The 24,681-nt window shown below is 40.9% G+C and overlaps 1 protein-coding gene across 11 annotated transcripts in view; it reads left to right on the forward strand.

Annotated features, from left to right (window-relative positions):
• RAPGEF2 (Rap guanine nucleotide exchange factor 2) overlaps window positions 1-24,681 on the forward strand; it is a 2,418,607-nt gene that overhangs the window by 1,189,828 nt on the left and 1,204,098 nt on the right. For all 11 annotated transcript variants that reach the window (XM_044062055.1, XM_044062064.1, XM_044062056.1 and 8 more), the window contains exon 5: window positions 7,600-7,675. In XM_044062055.1, the coding sequence (XP_043917990.1) occupies window positions 7,600-7,675 (76 nt within the window). The remainder of the gene's footprint in view (window positions 1-7,599; window positions 7,676-24,681) is intronic.

The following is a 24,681-nucleotide window of genomic DNA, read 5'->3' on the forward strand; positions in this document are numbered from 1 at the left end:
AGACGACAGAACACTTAGGGAAAACCTGAGATCTTCAGCTATACCAGAGAACCTGGAAGGAACAGACTGCATTAATTTTATGAAAGCACAAATAAGCAACTGGACTGTCATTCAGTAGCAGGAGTTGTTGGTTGAAAGGGCACATCATGTGCATGCTCCAAATCTAGCTATAAAAAAGCAACCTAGACCTTTAGTAGTAAAGATGCAATCCTACCAGCAAAAGGAGTTGATTCTGATAAAATGGTGGCAGAAGGACAAAATACTAAAAGTTGGAGACAGCAGTGTGTTTGTGGAGAATGATTACTCATTGTACACCAGGCAGAAGAATAAAATCATTCCACTATTCAGGGAATGTCACGATGCAGGTGTGAGATTCAAACTGCTGTACCCAACTTTTTTCAAGGTATTCTTCTTTGGAGAGAGTCATTTTTTGATGAAGTACATGCTAAGGAGGAAATACAAAGTTTGTCCAGCAAAAAGTGACCTGTGAAACAGAAGGATATTCTGCTTCTTCTTGTGCTGCTAATAAAGACCACAGAGAGGCTGTACTTGTGAAACTTTTCCACTATTTCAACAGAAAATGTTGGGAGAGAAGGAAGGGAACATGAGAGTTGACTAGGAGAATCAAGAGTATGTTGGAAATGAAGCAGAGACGGGATTTGGGAGATGGAGATGAACAGTAAGAAAACCAGTAACTTAATGTGGGATTACAGTGCAATAATTATTTGTGAAATATGACATAAGAAAATCTGAAAATATTGGGCTTTTTTAGAATTTGTTCGACTTGTGGGGGACTGTAAAGTATATGCCGTACTTCATGTCATTAATGTTTGGAGAAATGCTTTGGGGAGGGGAAGGGAGGGAGTTAACTGTAAGTAAAGAAAATATTTTTTTCTTAATACTATTTTTGTGGTGTATGGCTTTCTTTGCATGATGTAAAGTAAAGTTTTTTCAGTTATTTTTAAGTGTAATGGGGATTGTAAATAGGTGCTGCTGTTCTTTTTTTATCCTTTTCTTTTTCAGCTTTTAGAAAAGTAGGCACTGTGATATATAAAAGCCTGGTTAAAAGAGCATGGCAAAAGAAATATTAATGTGCTTTTTCTCATTCTTGCATGGAGGAATGAGTGGATTAAGGACCTTAGATTTATTTACTAACAACTTTTAAGAGAAAGCAAGTAAATGAAAAAGAATACTGATGTTATGAGGCTATTTTTAGCAAATGTATGCTCAGTAGCAGTTCTGTATTTGGTCCTCGTGTCTCCATGGAGACAGTTTGATAATGTAAACTTGGTTACAGTCTGATTGAAAGTGATTCCCTGGGAAAAAAGAAGAGAAACTGGCTAGGAGATGATGTTCTCTGAAAGCATTCAGGGGGTTTTGTGGCTGGCAGATCTGTAAAGATAAGACAGAACCAGACAGCACTTAGAAGCACAGGCTATGTCATGCATCTTAACATGGATAACCTTTCTTTTACGTTAACTCAAGTCTTTGAGTGTGGCTGTCAGTTTGGGACAGTTTCTTTTAGGAGGGTAAAACTTAAATATTTTAAGATGTACATAGTTTTGCATGCTAGTATGAAATTAATAGGTTTTGGGCGGGTGCGGGGTTTCAATAAAACAACAGTTTTGTAAGATGACACAGACTCAAATGGATATGACAAACAACTATATAAAAGTTAAACCTGCCAAACAGTGTATGCATGTAACACCAAAGCGAGAACTAGACTTTTTAAAAAAATGTGTTGTATATAAAAGGTGGGAATAATAACTTTTTAATACAATGATACTTTCTGTAATGTCTGTAAATGTCAGTGGTCTCACAGATAAATACAAAAAAAGAACAGTGAACCATATTAAAAAATGTAGAGTGCAAATAGCTATGTTACCGGAGACATACTTGGAAAGAACTGAACATGTGTTTAGTAAAGAAAGGTTTTCAAGATGGTTATGCAGTGGAATATCTGGGACAAAGGAAAAGAGGAGTATTTATATTAATTGTAAGAGCAGCTACAGTAATGATAGAAGAGGATAGAAAAGATGATGGCAGATTTGTAGTGCTAAGGGGCTACTGGCAAGGGAGGAGGGTTGCAGTGGCATGTATTTATATCCCTCCTAAAATTGCTATAATAAAGCTTAAGAATACTCTGGAAGAAATCACTTTTCAGCAAGGAATATTATTTATAGATGGAGACTGGAATTCGATTTGCAGCAGTGAAGATGTGTCTGGGAGGCCCAGAAGGGAAAGTGTAACAAAGGAAGGCAGTTTTCTGAAGACATTTATGAAAATATTTGGCATGGAAGATGTGAAATCAGTAATAAGAATTTGAAGTGAATTTACATAGTATTCCCAAAGATGTAAAAACTAGGCTAGGCTCGACAGAATTTACATTTCACAGGAATGTGTGCATTTAATTGAAGGTCTTGATATGTACCCAGTAACTGTTTCAGATCATGTGCCAATAATTAAAATAAAAACACAGGGTAATGAAATAGAAATGAGACACTGGTTCTTTCCCACCTATCTACTGAAAAGAGAGGAATTTAAAGAATGGGTAGTGGAGATTATTTAGGAGCTATTCAAGAGGATAGAAATTACTTCTGAAAATATAGCTAGGGAGTGGGATAAAATTAAGGTGGAGTTTAAAAATAGGGTGGAGATCAAAGAAAGGGAGCTAGGGTTAAGAGAGAATTATTTAGAGAGACTGACAAACATTAAAGTATTGTGGAATAGGGGGAATCTCACAGAACAAGAGGAGGATCAACATTCAGAATGCTAAGCAGAAAATAAGGGACTACCTTGTTAATATACACAAGTTTAGAAAGATTGCTGTTAAGCAACTGTTTTTTGATGATATTACAGCGCAAAAACTTTTGGCACAACTCAGGCAACAGAAAGTGGAAAGGGGTGTCACCAAGCTTGGGGTGCCTGTAACAAGGAAGGTAACGAGATCCTGTAGAGGCATTAGAAATATTTTGGAAATTCTGTGAAACTCTCTCTAAACTAGAGAGATATGAAAATAAAGAAAAGATGCAAATGGAAATGTTTATGAAAGACTTAAATATGCTAACGTTAGCAGTAGATGAGGCTCAGTTACTAATGGTTAGGATAGGAGGAGATGAGATAAGAATTGTGATGTATAACCAATCTACAGGAAAGTCCCCAGGAATAGATGGTATTCCTGTGGAAGTTTGGTAACTAAGAGAGACAAAAACTGATAAATATCTGGAAGGTTTTGTTTAACAGTATTTCAGGAGGAGGAAAAGTACCAACATCCTGGAAGAAAGCAGTGGTAGCTGTAATACCTAAATAGGGTAAAGATCCAGCTTCATACATGCCCATTTCAATACTAAACCATGATTATAAAGTGTTGATGTCTATAATGGCAAAAGTAATGCCAGAATTGATGCATATGGATCACTGTGGTTTTGTGGAGGGGATGCAAACATTTGACAACATTAACGGAACATTGATCCAGAGGGAAGCAGAATGTAAGAAAATACCATTGTTGTTGGTGGGTATTGATGCCGAGAAAACATTTGACAGAGTAAGTTGGGACTTTATAAATAGGGCAATGGAAGCTTTTGCATTTCCTGAAAAACTATACGGTTGATTAGGAGGAAATATAAGGGATTGGAGGCAAAAACTAAAGTGGGTGGGATCCTCTCTGATAATTTCTCCTTGAACAGAGGCACCAGTCAGGGGTGTCCTCTTTCCTTTGTTGTTTGCATTATATTTAGAAACATTGGCAAAGAAAATAAGGGACTCGGAAATTCAAGGATATAATTGGCATGGTAGTCAAGAAAAGCTGGCTGTATTTGCAAATTATATACTTTTATACCTGTCAAAAACAGAGGGAGACATTAATGTGTTGTGGAACAATTTGAGACAGTTTCAGGTCTTTTCTGGTTACAAAATTCATGTAGTTAAAAGAAAGGCAATAGCAGTAAATTATGTACCCACATATGAATTGGTTCAGCATTATCCATATTTATCTCATTATATCCAAGTGATGCCTCCAGGTACATCTGCAGTTAACTCCTACTGACGTCTCCAGGCATCAAATATTGCTGGTTCATATTTGTGTCAATAATTCCAAAACCATGCTATGTACAAGATTTTAAAGGATTTCATCTTAAAGCTTAAACAATGGCAGACTCAACTGACATAAAATGTTGTTTTTATGATATTAATTTATATGGATATAATTGACACATTTTTCTGAATATCTCAACTACCACGTAATATAGACAGAACTCCTTAGCCTCATATAAAAGCTCTCAGCTGGATGAACAAAATGCTGCTGACTGTGTGTGTAACTTGAATAGTTGCTGAGATATTGAAGGTTGATTACAGAATATTAACATTTAATAGTTACTGCATTTACTATGACTTATAAAATTCAGTTTAAGACCTAAAACCAAAGAATACTGCCACAGTAAAAGTAGTTTGTGCTGAAGGGTTTGTCATTTATACTTCTTTCATAACCCCCATGTTTCCCAAGATATGAACATTTGTTTGAAATCTGGGGACGTAATTTGATTCTGTCATAAGGCTTAGGCTCCGCCCATTGAAAGTTACAGTGCAAAATTCCTGAGCTTCATTTGAGTGAATGAGTTATAGGGACATGATAAAATGAAGTACTTAGGAGTATGGATTAAAAATTATTCTGATGTGGCATCTGAGGACATGTGGGAAGAGACTAAACAGAAAATCTAAAAACTGAGAAAATTAAAGCTTTGTTGTATGGATATGGATAGTAAGATACAAGCAGTTAAAATGTTTAGTCCCATTAGCCTTATACACAGGTCAGGTATATTTTTATCAACCATTGGAGAAGTTGTGGATAGCAATTAATAAAGAGCTGAAGGACTTTATCTGAGAGGGGAAGATGTCAAGCATCAAGTGGGATAAGCTTATTATTCCAGTAGAACAGGGTGGATTGAGATTACCCAATTTGAATGGGGTATTTCAGCGCTACAGAGATAAGGCTCCTGTACATAGCACAAGCAGAAAACTATAATTCAAATTGAAAAGGGATGATGATGAAACAGGGAAGAAGCTCAAAAAACCGAGAGAGACTGGGATTTTGGATGCAGGCCTTTAAGGAGAATAGCAGTAATCATACAGAATATTATATCTGTAAAGTAGCAGAAAGTATCTTAAGAACCAAGCCAGCATGGGAATGGAGAATAAAGATTCTGCCGATTAGGGATATATATAATAGGCAAGAGGTGGCTGGAATTTATTGGAGAAAACTGGGAATGGAACCAAGGTATTGGGAGCAAATAACTAGAGGGGGAAAGATGATAAAATGGGAAGACACCAATAATTTATTTGGAGTGCAGGTTAGAGGTTGCTTCCCTATCAAAGATTGATAGAGTATAGGCAAAGAGAAAGAAATAGGGGAGTTCTAAACAAAAGGCCAGCACTGTTAGTTTTTAGTAGAATCTAGAATAGAAGCTGTCATTGAAAAAGGAATAATTAGTAGAGCATATAAAATATTACATGATACCTGTAAAAATCAATCGGAGGAGATTAGAAAGGATTGGGAGAAGACTGGATAAGCAGTTCACAAAGAAACAGTGGGAGGATATATGTACGTCTACCAAATATGCAACAAAATCTAGAAGATTTAGGATTTTTGATTGGAAATATTTATATAGATATTTTTATACCCCAACTACACTGCAGAGAATTTTTCCTCGGATAGACAGCAAATGTTGGTGGTGTGATGGGGAAGAAAAAGGTAATTTGGAACGTATTTTCTGGGAGTGCAGTGAGTTAGTGAACTTTGATTCAGTGTGTGCACTGTCAAAGATGCTGGGTTGGCAGATTGGTGTGACGAGGGAGATTATTTTTCTGAGCTATGATACAGAATCGGACTTGCCTAGACATGGTAAATCCCTGTGTCTAATTATGGTGGCTGCCCAAAAAGCAATTACTAGAAAATCGAAACCAGCTGTAGTAGAAGTAGTGAATATAGTAACAGAGATAAAACAACTGGAACTGAGATCTTTAGAAATGGGTAAGAGCAAACTACATAGTAAAAAAATGGGAACTGAGGGAACAGTACATACAGGGCAGGAATGAGGTTTAAAAGAAGACAGGACTTGAATGAACTACGCAATGTTTGACTGAAAATTATTGGGTAGATTGTAAGTGATGTATGTATTGTTTGCAACTAGGAGTGTCGGTATAGTTAGTGATGTAAATTGCTTGCAACTAAGATTGTGTCAGTGTGGTTTGTTGTCATTTATATAAATGTGTGATTTACCTATGTCGTAAGTGATGGTTTAATATAGCAATAACCCACGCCTGGGTGTGGATAATGCTAAATTTACCCACGGTTGGCGTGGTTTGGTCCCGAGGCGGCCCGAGGACCAAACAAAGCCAACCGTGGGTAAATTTAGCATTACCCACACCCAGAAGTGGTTATTGCTATTATATGACATTATTTAAGAAAAGAAACTGTTACTTTTCTTAAATAATGGCATAGTATAATGCCTGTTTACTGCCCTTCCGCAGATGTCTGGCATCCGGCAGTTCTGATGTACTGCGCCTGCGGTACATAAGCAACGGAGAAAGCAAGATCTCTGTTGCTTTTTAGTGTTCGCTATGTTAAATGAGTTTAACATAGCGAGACAGTTTTAAAATAACCAACGGACATCTCCGTTGCTTATTTTAAAACTGTCTCGCCATGTTAAACTCATTTAACATAGCGAGACATAAAGCAACGGAGATCTTGCTTTCTCCGTGCTTTAAACACTGTCGCTATGTTAAATGGGTTTAACATAGCGAGACAGTTTAAAATAAGCAACGGAGATCTCCGTTGCTTATTTTAAAGCTGTCTTGCTATGTTAAACCCATTTAACATAGCGAGACAGTAGTTTTAAATCGAGTTATACTAATGGAAAAAGTCCGGCGACGGACCTTTTTCCATTAGTATAACTCGATTTACAACGGGCACGCTGGCCAATCAGCGTGCACGTTTTGGGGGGATCATGGTATAATAAAGATGTTTCTTGTTTTAAAAAAAAGGCAGAAATTGAATCATTTATGTAATGTTGTTTAGCTTAAATGATATATAGCACTATACATGAAGTGTAATGTTTGTAAATATGAACTTGTTAATACAGTTTGATTACTTTTATATAAATGTATATTTCCCTATGTCACAAGTGATAATTCAGTAAAGGTGCTTAAAAATAAAAGGGAAGGTGTCTTTCAGCTTTGTTGGCTTTTGTCAGATGGCAGTTGTTTGCTGTTGTGTGATACATAAGCTTGTGTAATTAGGTTGCTGAGGTCTTCAGATGTTTGACAAAAAGCAGGCTTGAGTGCGTGGCTGTCAGTAAAACTTCTCTTATGCAAATTTTAGACTTTATCCATACCAGTAAGAATATCATCCAACATGGTATTTACTACATCAAAGGAAATATTTTTGCATAGCTAGCTGGCATTCCACAGTATCTATTTTTATCTTTGAATTATTTTTGCACATGGGTTTCATTGTGGTATGATTAATACATAACTTTCATAGTCTCTAAAAATCAGTAGTTGTGATTTCGTTCTAGTTAGAACATTGTTTGTTTTCTTCTGCAGTTTTGGCAAGCGTTCTGCAGGAAGCCTTCGACGTGGATGTGAATGCATTGTTTTAGAGCCTTCTGAAATGATTGTGGTAAGACTTTTAAACATTTACCCTTTCTTTCCTAAGCTGTTGTTACTACATCAAGGCTTAAAGTTTGATTTAAACAAATGTGTCACATTTGTCAATCAAATCAACAAGGTATGACCTTGTAAATTAAAAATAAATTTAGAGACTGCTGCTGTCAGCTGAGATGCTCTTGTGAGTCTAATTGTTTAATATCAAAGCATGCACAGTATATGTTAATAATGTTGAAATTTGCAGATGCCAAGAATCCACTTAAAGTGAAGGTGACAGAAAAAAATTGGTTTTAAAGGGCATGAAAGTACTTTGCCTACTGTTTTCACACTTCAGAGATGAATGGGTGAAGCAAGCATTTTCAAGCTTTTATGTTCTGGACCACTGGATTCGGAAAACAAATTACTTAGTAAGTGAAGCCCTGATGGAATACTTGGGATAAGATGATAGGTTGCAATTTGTCAGTCTTGGGACAGTTCCAGCACAGTTCATAATTGCTGTCTTTGTAGATGCACAGCAGTTTCTTGGCTGACACCATTGTGCTGTCAGACTACTTTTCTTTAAAAAAAAGTCAAAGTTACTGTACAGTGTTCCATAGTGTTGAGCCGTAGATTGTGTCAGCAATGTCATTACATGTTAAATGAGTAAATAACTATATTTTTAGCTGATGTGAGCATATTAACAGATTAACATAAATAAAATCAATTTGTTTTTTATAGCAAGAAAATAATATATAGGACAGCAATATTTCCTTCAAGTACAAAAGATGTTAGAACATTTTTTTAATGAAAAATTCTGATAAATTTTATTTCATGGCTGATATTGCAGCAAGTGCATATAATAGGATCCTAATTCCATTCCTTAAGCCTCTTGGCTCCTGTCTGGATTCGAGAGAATTAATTTACAGCAGCTCTGCTGATGGCCATCCATCCAACTTTGGCGAATTCTGAAGGTTTGTATCATAATCCTGTCCCAGGCAGTAGAAGCAGCTCATCTTCTTCTTCTTTCCGCTGCTCCCGTTAGGGGTCGCCACAGCGAATCATCTGTTTCCATTTCTTCCTGTCCTCTGCATCTTGCTCTGTCACACCAACCACCTGCATGTCCTCTCTCACCACATCCATAAACCTTATCTTAGGCCTTCCTCTTTTCCTGTTACCTGGCAGCTTCATCCTTAGCATCTTTTTCCCAATATACTCTGCATCCCTCCTCAGCACATGTCCAAACCAATGTAATCTTGCCTCTCTGGCTTTGTCTCCAAACCTTCCAACCTGGGCTGACCCTCTAATATACTTGTTCCTAATCCTGTCCACCCTTGTCGCACCCAGTGCAAATCTTAACATCTTTAACTCTGCCACTTCCAGTTCTGACTCCTGCCTTTTTGTCAGTGCCACTGTCTCCAACCCATATAACATAGCTGGTCTCACTACCCTCTTGTAGGCCTTCCCTTTCACTCTTACTGGTACTCGTCTGTCACAAATCACTCCTGGCACTCTTCTCCACCCCCTCCATCCTGCCTGTACTGTCTTCTTCACTTCTCTTCCACTCTCACCATTACTCTGAACTGTTGATCCCATGTATTTATACTCATCCACCTTTGCCACCACTACTCCCTGCATCCTCAACATTCCTGTATCCTCCCTCTCATTCACGCACACATATTCTGTCTTAGTTCTGCTGACGTTCATTCCTCTTCTCTCTAGAGCATATCTCAACCTCTCCAGGGTCTCCTCCACCTGTTTCCTACTCTTACTACAGATCACAATGTCATCTGCAAACATCATAGTCCACGGGGACTTCTGTCTGATCTGTCAACCTGTCCATCACCATTGCAAATAAGAAAGGGCTCAGAGCTGATCCTTGATGTAATCCCACCTCCACCTTAAATGCATCCATCACTCCCACCGCAGACCTCACCACTGTCACACTACTCTCGTACATATCCTGTACCACTCTTACATACTTCTCTGACACTCCTGAATTCCTCATACAATACGACAACTCCTCTCTAGGCACCCTGTCATATGCTTTCTCTAAATCCAAAAAGAGACAATGCAACTCCTCCTGACCTTCTCTGTACTTCTCCATCAACACTCTCAGAGCAAACATTGCATCTGTAGTGCTCTTTCCTGGCATTAAACCATACTGCTGATCACTAATCATCACCTCCCTACTTAACCTAGCTTCCACCCATAACTTCATGCTGTGACTGATCAGTTTAATCCCTCTGTAGTTACTACAGCTCTGCACATCATCCTTATTCTTAAAAATCAGTACCAAAACACTGTTTCTCCATTCCTCAGGCATCCTCTCACTTTTCAAGATTTCATTAAACAATCTACTTAAAAACGCCACTGCCATTTCACCTAAACACCTCCATGCTTACACAGGTATGTCTTCTGGACCAACAGCCTTAACCATTCTTCATCCTCTTCATAGCTATCCTTACTTCCTCCTTGCTAATCCACAGCACTTCATGATTCACTAGCCGCACATCATCCAACCTTCTCTCCCTCTCATTCTCTTCATTCATCAGCCCTTCAAAGTACTCTTTCCATCTGCTCAACACACTCTCCTCGCTTGCGAGTACATTTCCCTCATTATCCTTTAGCACCCTTACATGCTGCACATCTTTACTAGTTCAGTCTCTCTGTCTAGCCAATCGGTACAGGTCCTTTTCTCCCTCCTTAGTGTCCAACCTTTCATACAACTCTTCATACGCCTTATCCTTAGCCTTCGCCACTTCTCTCTTCGCCATGCTCCTCATTTCCTTATACTCCTGCCTATTTTCTTCAACTCTCTGACAGTCCCACTTCTTCTTCGCCAACCTCTTTCTTTGTATACTCTCCTGTACTTCCTCATTCCACCACCAGGTCTCCTTGTCCTCTTTCCTCTGTCCAGATGTCACACCAAGCACCTTTCTAGCTGTCTCCCTTACCAACTCTGCTGTAGTTACCCAGCTATTCAGTAACTCTTCACTGCCACCCAGTGCCTGTCTTAAATCTTCCATGAACTCCACCTCGCAGTTACCCTTTTTCAATTTCCACCATTTGATCCTTGGTGCTGCCCTCACACTCCTCCTCCTCTTCTTGATCACCAGTGTCATCCTACAAACCACCGTCCTATGCTGCCACCACTTTAGTCTCCAATCTCCTTCAGACTGGCGCTTCTACATAAGATATAATCCACCTGTGTGCATCTTCCTCCACTCTTGTATGTCACCCTATGCTCCTCCCTCTTGTTAAAGTACGTATTCACCACAGCCATGTCCATCCTTTTTGCAAAATCCATTACCATCTGACCTTCTGCATTCCTTTGCTTAACACCATACCTACCCATCACTTCCTCATCCCCTCTGTTCCCTTCACCAACATACCCATTGAAGTCTGCTCCAATCACCACTCTCTCACCCTTGGGTACAGTCATCACCACTTCATCCAACTCGCTCCAAATTTTTTTTTTCTCATCCATCGCACAGCCAACTTGTGGAGCATATGCATTAACAACATTCATCATTACATCATCGATTTCCAGCTTCGTAAACATCACTCTATCCGACACTCTTTTCACCTCCAAAACACTCTTAGCATACTGTTCCTTTAGGATAACCCCTACGCTATTTCTCATCCCATCCAAACCATTATAAAACAATTAGAACTGCCTCCAATGCACCTAGCCTTGCTCCCCTTCCATCTGGTCTTTTGCACACACAATATACCAACCTTCCTTCTGTCAATCATATCAGCTAGTTCTCTCCCTATACCAGTAATACTACCAACATTCAAAGTTCCGACCCTCACTACCACAGTGCTAGCCTTTACCTATCCTCGGGTATGCCTTCCCCCTCTTTTCCTCCTTCGGCCAACAGTAGCCCAATTTCTGCCCGCACCCTGTTGGCCAACAGTACTCGTGGCAGTCGTTGTTAACTCTGGCCTTGACCGATCCGGTATGTATATTTGTACTGTTGTCCGTATGTATGATTTGGCAAAATTTTACACCGGATGCCCTTCCTGACGCAACCCTCCCCATTTATCCGGGCTTGGGACCGGCGCAAAGAAATGCACTGGCTTGTGCATCCCCAGTGGCCGATTACTTTTATGTAAATGTAAATTTGTCTATATCATGAGTGATAATTCATTAAAGGTGTTTAAATAAATAAATAAGGGTCTGACCCACATAGGGTGTTTCTTGCGGATGTTCCACAGAAAAAGAAACGAAGCCCAAGCATTCTTGTCCAATGTCTAAGAATCCCCAATGTGAATGGCAGTATTTTACTCAGAGGTTATTCTATTGTTTAATAGCTTTAAAGCCACTTCAAGGGGTGTCTACCCCTGCCCCTCCATGGTCCTCTACTTCTCTTAAAAGACCCAGGGAACTAGACTTCAGATGAGGACCTGGATTCTAAGGAAGAGTCCTTGGCTTACTCTTCTTAGATCTCTTCCCCTTTAGACCATGCTTCAGTGGAAGAGGATTCTGTTACTCCTGATTCCCCTCTGACGATACTGTTGCCTGCATGATGGAATTTATTTTAAGAGGGATTGTGCCCAAGCCTCTGATATTCTGAAAATATATTAAAAGCTCCTCCAGATGGAGTTCCCTAAGCCATCATCTCTTCTTCTTGTTCTGGCCCCCTCCTTGGGTACCTTTTCAGCAACTTGTATGGGCCCTGATTCTCAGCCCCCTGCTCCCAAGAAACCTGATAGATTTTACATGGTGCCTGATGTATTTCTGTTGATCCTTCTGTGGTGTCTGTCTCTTTTGACAAACCCTCGAAGCTCTTGCCCTCAACCAAATTACTTCTTTCAGATAAGGATTTAAAGGTTGGGCAAAAAGGTTTATACTGCCACCTTAGCCATTTAACTACCAGACTCATATTTCTAGATATGTTTTGGTGCTTCTTTCTTAGGTTTCTAAAGTAGTTTCTGATTTTCCTGAATCTGAGGAAACTGCGTCTGCCCTTTCACTGTTGGACTCAGTATCTCAAGTGCTACACTATTCTCTCAAATGCAACTATGATGCAGGCAATGCTTTCTTCAGGGCTACTGCCTTTTTTTCCTGTTGTGAGGCGTTACTCTTGGTTTCATCTGTGATGCCCCTGCCACTGGCCCAGTAATCAAGGAGCCTCAGTCCTTATCACTGGCAACAGCGGGAAATGTACACACTGGGATGATAAGTACACACACAGTAAAGTGCAATTTCCCTTAAGAGCACACAGAGATCACAGTCAGTCTGGGGCTGGTTTCTCCCTCTTTCTCAAGTTCCCCAATAAGAGTCCCCACTGGCACAGCTATAGGGTTAAGATCTCAGCTGAGTGGCCAAGCCAAAACCTCCAGAACCCTCTTTGTCCAACCAGTGCTTCGTGTCCCTGCCCAAGTAGCTGAAACACACACGCTTTGAGATTTGATTGATAAACAAGCACACACACACACCTGGGTAAGGCTGACACAGGTTTATTAGCTTTGCCCCCTTCTGTCCAGACTGTAAGGTAGTTCCGACTGCCTCCAGCCAACTCTTCATCAGCTACTTAAGACCCTTAAAAAGGGTGTCCAATCCTACTGTGTAATATTATTCAAATGGTAGTCTGACCAAGAGCAAGGGTATTTGAGTGGCCTGTACAGTGTCACCATATAGATACGCAAGTACTCGAAGAGCTTAAATATGTCTCACAAATATCAGCCACGAAGATATTAAATAATAAATAGTAAAAGAACAAGACAATACTCGGTAAGTAATCAGTAACATCAGAGTTCAAAATCACAGGAAATATTTAAAACAACATTATAGGATAGTTTCAAATAAATAAAACATCTAAGCTATACTTTACTTATATTCCTATCTGAATCTAAAAGAGTTACTATGCCCTAAAAACGTACAGCAAGGCAAGTGCAGAAGGTAGTGATGAGTGGATGTTTCTAGGTCAAAGACAAGATACCAAATGCACTCTCTCTCTCTCTCTCTCTCTCTGAGTTCTTAAATTAATATGAAATATTACTTCTGGGTTATCTTGGATGACATCAGTTTTTGTCACCTGACTTTTAGTTCTCAAGCTAAACTACCCACATTTAACATCTCTCTGTGAAAATACATAGCATTCAGATATTTGCAACTGCTGGAAGACACAAAACACAAAACAATGCAGAGAGTCCCCTAGTGTAGACATCCTGTCTCCTGTTGACTGAAACTGGAAATGTTTATACTACAATCGTAAAACAATTTAATTTCAGCTTATTTTCTTGAAGTTTTGCAAGTTAACCCTCTGTTCTAGTTTCTACTATTAAAACATATACATTTACACAATTACAGTAATTTATATACATTTCTATTGTAAGCCAGCAGGGCATGCTGTAGTTACATTTCAGCTCGGTACTTTATACTTTTACGCACACATCTGTATGAATCATATCAATATTCACAAATGACAGAATTCTTTACAAAATTCCAGATAGCTAGGCAGGCAGTATTTCCTTTTATGACATCGTCTTCACACTTTGCTTGATGACATTAAGGCTCAATTGTTGGATGCTCCTTTGGATAATAAAAATCTCTTGGATACTACTGCTGCTGCTGAACTTTTCAAGTCTGTCCAGGAAAAGGGTGAAGCCTGGCAGGAGTAGAGGCATATTTTTGTTTCAGAGAAATTCTCTCTCCATATCTGCTTTTGTTTGCAAGAAGTCACCACCCCACACCTAAGGGTTCTAGACACGTGCTGCCTGCTAAGTCTTCTTAGACCCCTACCTCCCAGAAACCTGCTTTTCAAGATAAGCCAGGTTCTGTTTGACAGTTGGCTTCCCCTTTCCCTCAGCCAGGTTCTCTTATCTCTCCATCTTTCTTTGTCTTCCATACTGGTTAAAAATCACAACAGACGCTTGGGATTTTCATCGTGTTTCAGTCCTTATAAAGTGGGTTATCTGGCTCCCGGTAGCCCACAGTCGGCCAGAATACCAAAGTCCTTGGTATATGACGTCAGCTGCCTTCGATTTAGGCCTGACGTCAGGTACAAAAGAAGGCAGCCAATGCCATTTCCTCAGTCTTTCTTGCTGCGGACCCCGAAGCAGAAACATTTTGCACGAGTGCCAGTCAGCCGAGTACCTTCTTTTTGTATCCCGACTGCTTAGTTGAAGACATCCTCAGATATAAGTACCCCATTGGGGACCCTCTTTTCTTGCTTTAACGAATGTCAGAGAAAGTTAATAACTCTCTTGCCTGTGGAAAACAGTTTCCGCACCATGATTTTCACTCCTATTGTATTACTTGCTTGGGCCTTGAGCACGACGTCCCTAATTGTGTTCTCTGTGCTTCTTTCAACCCGCATACCATACACAGTAGAGCTAGGGTCTTGTTTAAGCATTTCGGAGTTTGGCCTAAGTTTGTCGGTATGGCGTCTTCTGGTCTCCCAACTTCAGATGTTCCTAAGAAGAGCAAGGATAAGGGCCGCGACATGCTTAGGGTCAAATTAGCTGGCTATGTCCCTGTTTAGTTGGTTGTTGGCCCAGTGGTAGTCAGTGAGGCGATTTCTTTGCCCCTGAAGTCCACGGATGTTCAGCAGCAGGCATCTGCGGAGACCTTTTCTGAGTCCTCCATACCGCAGGCTTCCACTTCGTCTTCTGACCCTCTGCCAGTTGCCACCTCTGATGGACCAGAGCCGCTAAGCAGGCGCTGGCTTCTGAGTCCTCTTTTCTCCACATGGAGACCAGATCCAGACCGACAACCTTAATTCAGACTTCTGCAGTGGCTAGGCCTCCCAAGTCCCTCCGGCTTTCTAGCAGGCCATCCAGCCGAAAATCTACTCCTAAGCAGGCGTTGGACTCCCCTCAAATGCCTCCGGCTCAGATGGTTAAAATGGCTAGTGATCTCTTGACCCTTATCAAAGGCTCTCAGCCACCTCCTTCTAAAAGGATTAGGGAATTGTCTCCACAAGCTTTCTATCTCTCTGACTTTGAGGTTTCCAGCAACTCTGCTGATGAAGAGGGAAACTCTCCACTTTTTTCTGGTTTTGAGGATTCTGATGCAGAAGACTCCATCCCTTCTGCCTCCCCTCCAGATTATTTTTCTTTTGGAAATGCTCTGAATACTGTTAGGGAGCATTTCAAATGGAAAAGTCAGGACTACCCTCAGTCTAAGAAACGGATTAGGGAATTCTTGGATTTGGCACAGCATAAGCCTTTGGCTAAACCTCCAGTTTTGGAAGTTGTTGATGTTTTCATGGAGAATTCTTTGAGTCCTAATTCTTTTCCTCCTGCCCCCAGAAAGCCTGACAGGTATTATAGAGTTCCTGATTCTCATCAGTTCCTTTTCAAGAATCCTACTGCTGCTCCAGAGATTATTTGTCAGGGTCCTAAGGGTATTAAAGCCACAGTTGCTAAAAATCCTGTTCCTTCTGACAGGGAGTCTAGGGCCTTGGACAGATGGGGTAAAATGGTTTATACTTCTTCCACCCTGGCTATTAGATGTGTTAGTTGTCTTTTTCATATGCGTAAGTATCAGCAGCACACTTTGGAGGCTATTAAGGCTAAAATTGCTGGTGTTCCTTCCCTGATGGAGAATAAGGACATGTATGATTTATTGAATTCTGCCACTCTTGTCACTAAACATTCTCTACATTGTGGTTTTGACACTTTGGAAGCTTCTTGCAGGGCAGCAGCCACTGGTTCTGTCATTAGAAGACATGCTGGGCTAAGGGAACAGCCCCTTTCTGAACATGTCAAGTCTCAATTACTGGATGTGCCTTTGCACAAGGACAATCATTTTGGTAGCAAAGCAGAAGAAGTGTTGAAAAAGTTGGAGGATATGGCTAAATCTATGTAAACTGTTACGGACTTTCTGCAAGTTCAGCCTCCTTGTTTTAGTAGACATTACCCTTCTAAGAATTGGACTTTTCCTGACCCTAGTAAACAGAGTCCCACTAGGTCTAAGGGTTATAGGTCTTCTAGAGGACAGACTTCCATCCCTCAAAAGGCTAAACACTGGCAGGCTTCCTCTTCAAAATCGGGGAGTTCTAAGCAAACTTCCCAAAGCAAGCATTCCCAATGACTTCGACCTTCCCCTGCCTGCCTATGCGGGCCCAGGGTTTCCTTTGGGGGGGAGGGTTAGCCATGTTTGCAAATGTCTGGTTCACCATCACAGACGACAAATGGGTGCTCAAAATAGTATCCCAAGTCTACAAGTTCTCCTTTCACACCTTCCCTGTCCACCAAGGATACCCAGATATCCCCCCAAATCAAAGGGCAGAAGCAGAAAAACAAGTTTCTTCTTTACTAAACCTGGGAGCAATAGAGCCAGTTCCTGCACTACAGATAGGCCAGGGTTTTTACTCAAGAATTTTCCTGTTTCCCAAAAAAGGGGGCACCTGGTGCCCTATTCTGGATTTTTCCATTTTAAACACATTTCTGGTAATTCCCATATTCAAAATGCTTACTCTTCAGCAGTTGTTGCCAATGCTGGCCAAGGATTCAGGCTGGTGACTTTGGATCTCAAAGAAGCTTATCTGCACATCCCAGTAAGGGAAAGCTGCAGGCAGTTCCTTCGCTTCAGGGCGGGGAACAGGCACTTCCAATTCTCTGCACTGCCCTTTGGCTTATCTACTGCTCCCAGAGTTTTTACCAAATGCCTGGTTCCAGTCATTGCTTTTTGCAGGTAAAGAAACATTCAAATTTACCCTTACTTGGATGATTGTCTTATTCAGGCAAACTTTCCGGACAACTTCTAAAGGATTTGGACTTTAAAGAACCTTCTCACCTCTTTGGGCTACACCATCAGTGAAAAGAAGTCAAAATTTGTACCCACCCAGGGAGATTGTATTCCTGGCAGCAAGCCTGAAGACAGCCGCCCAGATAGTATTCCTCCCTCAAGAGAAACAAATGGATCTTTCGAATTACTTCAAAAATTTGGCAAGCATGACCCAGCTCTCTGCAAGGCATTTCCTGCAAGCCCTGGGATTCATGGCTTCATGTACTCTGATGATTCTATATGTCAGACTGCATATGAGGAAAATACAATGGTACCTCAAAAGCCTTTGGTGTCAACACACTCAGGATTTAAATTTGATTCTTCCTCTGGTTCCCTGCCTGCAGACGGAGTTCCTTTGGTGGGTGATGGCCTGTGCACAGAACAAAGGCATGCCTTTCTGTCCACCTCCTGCCAGCCAGATTCTTACCACAGATGCCTCTGACTACGCTTGGGGAGTGCATCTAGAGGGCAGATGCATTCAGAGGACTTGGAACTCTCAGCAGGTTCATTTGCACATAAATCTGAAGGAATTGATGGCAGTCCAGTAGGTCTTAATGGCTTTCAAATATCTTCTCTCTCCTGGTACTCTTATGGTCAGGACAGATAACACCACAATCATGTGGTACATCAACAAGCAGGGTGGGATGCATTCTTACCCCCTGTGCAGACAAAGCATGATACCATGGTCCATAGCAACTTCCATGGGCATTCATCTGATAGCTCAGTTTCTTCCAGGAAGGCTCAGTGCCTTGGCAGACTGGTTGAGCAGGCAGGCAGGTTTTGGATCCTCACGACTGGCAACTAAACAAGACCATCTTCTGTCGCATCATTCAGCATTGGGACACTCCCCAGATGGATCTCTTCTCATCTCCAACCAACCACCTTCTTCCAACCTTTTGCACCAGGGATCATCACAGCAAAGCTTGGAAAGTGGATGCTGTGTCCTTCCCCTGGACACAGCTCTCGATCTATGCATTCCCTCCTCTGCCTCTTCTTCCCAGAGTGCTGTTAATGATAAGGGGCGAAAAACCAAGGGCCATCATCATTGCTCCAGACTGGCCCAGACAACATTGATATCCACTGCTTCGCAGTCTCTCCCAGTCTCGGCCTTGGCATCTTCCCTGATACCAGATCTCTTGGTTCAGGAGGGGGGAAGAATTCTGCATCCTCATCTTCAGACCCTGCATTTGGCAGCTTGGCTCATAATTTAAACCTTTCCCAACCAAGTGGTTGAGGTCCTTTGTGAGGCCAGGAGGCCTAGCACTAGGAAATCTTATGCAGATAAGTGGAAAAGATTCTTCATTTGGATGCAGAATCGAGGGGAAGACCCTTCTCAACCTTCTCTTCCTCTCATTCTTGACTATCTGGAAGGCATGCTTAATGGTGGACTTTCCTTTTCTTCTATCAAAATCCATGCTTCAGCTATTTCAGCTCATTGCTCCTTTGAGCATCCCATTTTCTCTCATCCCTTGATGAAACAGTTCCTCAGGGGAGCTAGCAATTTAAAACCTCCCAGAAGGGCACCTACTCCTGCTTGGGATATCAGTTTTGTACTTGAGAAACTTTGCCTCCTTTTGTACCAGCTGCCTCAGCAAGCCTGAAGTTTCTCTTCTGGAAAACTGCCTTTCTTTTGGCTATTACTTCAGCTAGAAGAGTTTCTGAGCTAAAGGCCTTAATGGCAGTAGAGCCTTTTATCTTCCATGTGGATCGGGTTTCTCTTCGAACTAATCCCTCCTTTATGCCTAAGCTGCTTTCTAGCCTGTCTCTTAACCAGTCTAGCCACCTGCCTACCTTCTTTCCTAATCCTCAGAATAAAGGGGAAAGGTTACTGCATTCCCTGGATGTGCATAGACAACTTAGATTTTACCTGGACAGGGCTAAATCTTTTCGAAAGTCGGATCAGTTGTTGGTCAGTTTTGCTCCTGAAGCTCAGGGCAAAGCTATTTCTAAACGGACCATTTCTAAGTGGATTGCTCATTGTATTCACTTTTGTTACTTACAGCATGGCAAAGTTCCTCCTCAGAGTATTAGGACCCATTTTAACAGGGCAGCCTCTACCTCAGCAGCTTTCTTAAGAGATGTTCCTACTAGGGACATACAGGAAGCAGCTACATGGACTTCTGTCCACACTTTCACTAAACTTTACAATTTACCCTTGTTTACTAAGTCCAGGGCTGGTTTTGCCACTGCAACAGTGGATGTTCCTCCTCCCTTTTGTTTTTTTCCTAGGCTTTGGGAATCAACCCATTTTGTAAGGACTGCAACAGTGAAACAGGATGAACATAGTACAGTTGTGTTAACTTACCGTAAATGTAGATGTTCGAGTGTATTCACTGTTGCAGTCCTGGTTTCCCCCCCTTCCATCCCCCTTTTTTCCTAGGGCACAGACTGGATTTTCTTTTCCTGGTCTAACCCTTTCTTGGGGGCTCCTGACAGTTAAGGCAAGAAAAACTGAGGAAATGGTGTCAGCTGCCTTCTTTTGTACCTGACGTCCTGATGTCAGTCCTAAACTGAAGGCAGCTGAAGTCATATACCAAGGGCTTTGGTATTCTGGCTGACTGTAGGCTACCGGGAGCCAGATAACCCATTTTGTAAGGACTGCAACAGTGAATACACTTTAACATCTACATTTATGGTAAGTGTACACAACTGTACTTTCTGTCCCTTATCCTTCATGGATATTTCATGGTCTGAAAAATCTCATCCTCCTTTTTCGGGCATCCATCAACCTCTTTGGGAACAAATTTCTCTTTTCTCAGAGGTGCTTCATTCTCTTTTGGTTCAGGGCACCATTCAAGCTGTGCCTGCTACCCATGTAGGGGAAGGGGTTTTATTCCAGGATGTTCCTGATTCCCAGAAAGGAGGGCACTTTGAGACCAACTCTGGATCTCTCCCAGTTCAGTTCCTCTCTGTAGATTCCTTCCTTTTGTATGTTGTCTCTTCAGACTCTTTCCCCTAGGCATTTTTGGTCTCTCTGGCTGTCGAGGAATCTCACCTTCATATTCCTATCCATCCCCTTTTCAGGAAATGTTTGTGTTTCTCTGTTTCTTCCTTGCATTTTCAGTTCTCTGCTTTGCCCTTAGTCCTCTCCTGCCCCAGAGGTACTCACCAAATGCCAAGCTCCTGTCATTGCCTTTCTGCAGGATGAGAAGAATTCAGAGCCTTTCCTATCTGGATGAGCTTCTCCCAATGCTGTGCTTCAGGATCTCCAGTTTGTTGTTTCTGTGTTGCAGAGGCTGGGGTTCATTATAAACTTTCAGAAATAATATCTGACAACTTCAGATCATTCTTATGCTGGCATCTCTGCCTGCCCCCAATGCTCTGCCTCTTATTGTCTTTTTTCAGTTTCTTCTTCCTGTGGCTTCAATCACAGCCAGTGACTTTCAGGAAGCCTATTCCACTGTCCTGCAAAATCTTTTTTTTTCTTGAAAAATAGACTTACAGACTCCTTTTGAGCCTGCTGCTTCAGCTTCCTTACAGTATTGTACTTGGAAGACTTCTTTTGGCTCTTAATTTGGCTAAGAGAGTGCCTGAACTTAAGGCTGTCATGGCTGTTCCTCATTTCTTAGTTTTCCACAGAAACAGGGTGTCTGTTCTTAATAACCATTCTGTTATGCCCAATGTGGTCAGTGAGTTGTCCCTTAATTTCCTTTTCCACAGTCTGCGAGTGAGAAGGCTCTTCACACCCAGGATTTGCATAGACAGCTCTGATAAATTATTTGGATAACTCTAACGTAATTTGCAAATCTGAGCAGTTTTTTTCCCCTTTCATCCCAAGTCTGTGGGTTTGGCTGTCTCTAAGCAAACCATCTTCTCCTGGATTTATAATGCCATTTCGTTTTGCTATTTTTTTTATGGTGAAAATCTTTCCTCACCAGTAAAAGCTCATTCTACCAGGGCTTTTGCCTCCTTGGGTGCTTTTTTCCATTCTTGAGGCCACTACTTGGTCCTGTGTTCATACTTTCACTAAGCATTACAAGTTGGATGTTTTTGCCAGGGCTATCTTGCTTGGGTTCCCATAGGGCTGTTCCATGCCATCCTTCTCTCAGGCTTCCTTGGGTTATGAATACTGCAACAGTGATACAGGAGGACATAGTACAGTTGTGTAAAATCTTAATTTGACAGTAGATGTCCTTCACTTCATTGTAGCAGTATTACCTCCCTCACACCTGCCCCCTCTGCACTAGTCTTTTCTTACTTGTCCTCTTGGCCGAGGGGTTCTTCTCCTTTTTTTCTTTCTGGATGTGCTTGCTTTTCCATGTCCATAGGGATATTCTGTTCCTCCTGGTGCTTTTTCAAATCTGAATTTGTCTCTCCTTATATCAACTTTATTCCCTGCAGCTTGCACAGGAATCATACTTGTGGCGATGAATGTGTCTCTCCTTATATCAACTTTATTCCCTGCACAGCTTGCACAGGAATCATACTTGTGGCGTACAGTGGCCTGTACATGATAAGGCTTTGGTGTAGTGGACGGACATTGGGGTATCCTTGGCCAGAGGTCCCTTAGGTTATGAATACTGCAACAGTGAACGAGAAGGACATCTATTGTTATGGTAAGATTTTACACAACTGTACTTTGAGATTCCCAGGTGACGAAGGATGAAACATTGGTTAATGTTAGCTCCACCCTGATTAATTCTAAAACAAAGGAAAGCCATTTCAAAAGTACTCCTCTACTCAGCCAGTTGACCACTTACCAGTAAGTGTTCACTGAAAATAAATATAAAAATGTGTTTTCTCAATGCATACAAGTAGATATCCCCTCCTTGCTAGGATGATTTTCTGCACAGTAACTTCTGACATCTTGGACTGCATCTTAACTTGGCAGCGTCAAAAGGCAGGCACTAAAAGTAATGCCTAACTTTATAATTGACCATGCACTTGTTTAAATAAATGGGCCTAATATAGTGACCAAAAATAACTATAAAGGTTCATTTCATCTGAAGGCAAGAAAATGGTCATTTCAGAGAAGCGCTGTTGGCTGTCAGCTGTGTATTTTAACCTTCCTTTCTTTCCTTTGCTTAGTAATACAGCACTCGTTGACATATTCCTCAGCACTCAGTCTTAATGCTGTCTTGAAATTGTGCAAGAAAAAAAGACAGTATTCGACCTTTGCTAACTCTGTACTATTTGCACAGTACAAAGAGAAGGGATTGCAAAGCCAAGACAATAGATGACCACAAAATTCTGACTTAAGTATTAGAAGTTTGTAAGTCATAGTATAGTGCTGTAAGATAAGTCCATTATGGCACTGTCCCTTCTGGAAAGGAATAAATAATACAGTATCAAAAAAATTGCAGGTAATAATCAATCATTCAGAGACTATAAAACAAGACAGATGCCTGACTGGCTTAGTAATCATTTTCACTTTGCTGAAAATACTCCCTTCCTTACTTAACTATTAGACTTGAAATACAAGACCTTCAGCTGTACTAACCAAAATTCTGTTTTCACTGAGTCAGTGTAAAATGGTTTAAAAAAATCACTTGTGGTAGAAAGAACGGCAATACATCAGTAGATGACAGGTTCCTAAATATATATTGTGCACAGCAGGATGTGTAACTACTGGAGTTAGTTGCTTGCAACTCAAAAGAAAGCATTGCACTTATAAATTGGAAGGATTGATACATAAAACCTATACACAAAGGTGGCAGTCCACATCTGAGCACTTAGGAATATATCTTTCTGCTGAGCTTACCAGCAGATGTTCTATTTTTCTTAGACACCTTTCGCACTTTCATCTGTATACAATCTTAATTCAAGACACAGCAAGGTTTTTATATCATGATGTGGCATATATGCTATGTTAAATCTTAAAAATAAAGTATGCTATAGCTTTGATAGCAGAAATATGGTTTAGTCAGCTGCTTCAAATTTTTTGAGAGTCCAACTCTCCACTTTTAGACTGTGTGACAGGAACACAGTCAGTATTTTTCTTAACAGGAAGATGTAAAATGTTTGCATGCACCAAATCTTAGTAGTTGTTCCTCTCTTTCTCTTGTTTTTTTTTGTAAACCAGCTCTAGTAGCATTGTGAAACAGTTTGTACCGTGCGTCACCAGTTGATGACACCACTGCCACCAATGTGAAGGATGATTGGCACACATGAGGTTTGAATCCCATCACTGACAACCTGTTGAGAAGAAAGTCCAAGCTGGCACCAAAGGAATGGTCTTTCAGATCACTTCAGTGGTACCCAGCAGGTTAAAATAAGAGGACAAAAGTGCCCACAAGTCTATCTTAATTGTTCACAAAATGCAACCTGGCCCTAAGATCATAAAGGAAATATCTACTGCTGTCCTGGGTATGGGCTTCCAACATCCATACCCAGACTGTACTGTGCACAGCCATATACAGAGCTGAGTCTTTGGTCCTAGCACCCCATGCCCCTTTCAAATTACTCTGTGTGAACCCCAGTGTTTTCTAGTGCCTCTTACCCAAAGTAACTGAGTTTCATACAAGTTGTTATTTTCTTGCATGCAAATGCAATGCCTAAAGAAGGCTGGTAGAATTCTCAAGTTCCCCATAGCTTTTTTTCTGGTACAGTAGCACTGCCTTCACTTTAGATGTCACATAGTCCACCAGTTATGTGCTGGTCTTCAGTTAGCCAAATATAAAATTATACAGATTTATATTTTCACGTATAGTAGGATATGATCTAAGAGACAGGAGCCAAAGCTCCTAAAATGGTAGATAAAAAATAATCCTGTTATCAGATAGTACATAGTGATAATTGTCTATAACACCACACTAGCCACAAGAGCTGTAAAGTGATTAGTCAAGTTTACTGAAAGCAAACAGTGGGTTTTACAGATGCAGAAGAATAAGAAAATATAGTGTGATTATCAGTATGACCGTTAATTAGATGGATAGGAATATTTAAAGAAAACCCCTACTTAAGCTAGAAGAGTACCAAACCCTCACTGTTTATAACTTCCTAAAAGGTAGAAGGCAGACATTACACGTTACAAACTTACAGAAAAGTAGTCACCTCAGTATCATCAGCAAAAGTAAGATAAAAATGAAGACCACTCTCAGATGTATACATTCAAGTCCCTCGGTTCTGTTTCCCAGAGGCCATGACAATTTCTGTTCTACAGATAAAAGCATCAGCATATTTTACTTTGCTTTCCCACAGCAAAAGTAATTAAACCAGTTATTTTCCCAGTTCTAGTCAGCAACTTTGAAGTAGAGTGCAGTTGTATTCTGTAACCCTTACCAGTACAGGAGATTCAAGAGGTTATATTTCACATTTCATAGAAGAGTTTAATGAGTTTTCCCTCCCTTTCATCTCTT

This window comes from Protopterus annectens, chromosome 2.part1 (genome assembly GCF_019279795.1).
Source record: "Protopterus annectens isolate FY-2018-M chromosome 2.part1, PAN1.0, whole genome shotgun sequence".
NCBI lineage: Eukaryota > Metazoa > Chordata > Ceratodontiformes > Protopteridae > Protopterus > Protopterus annectens.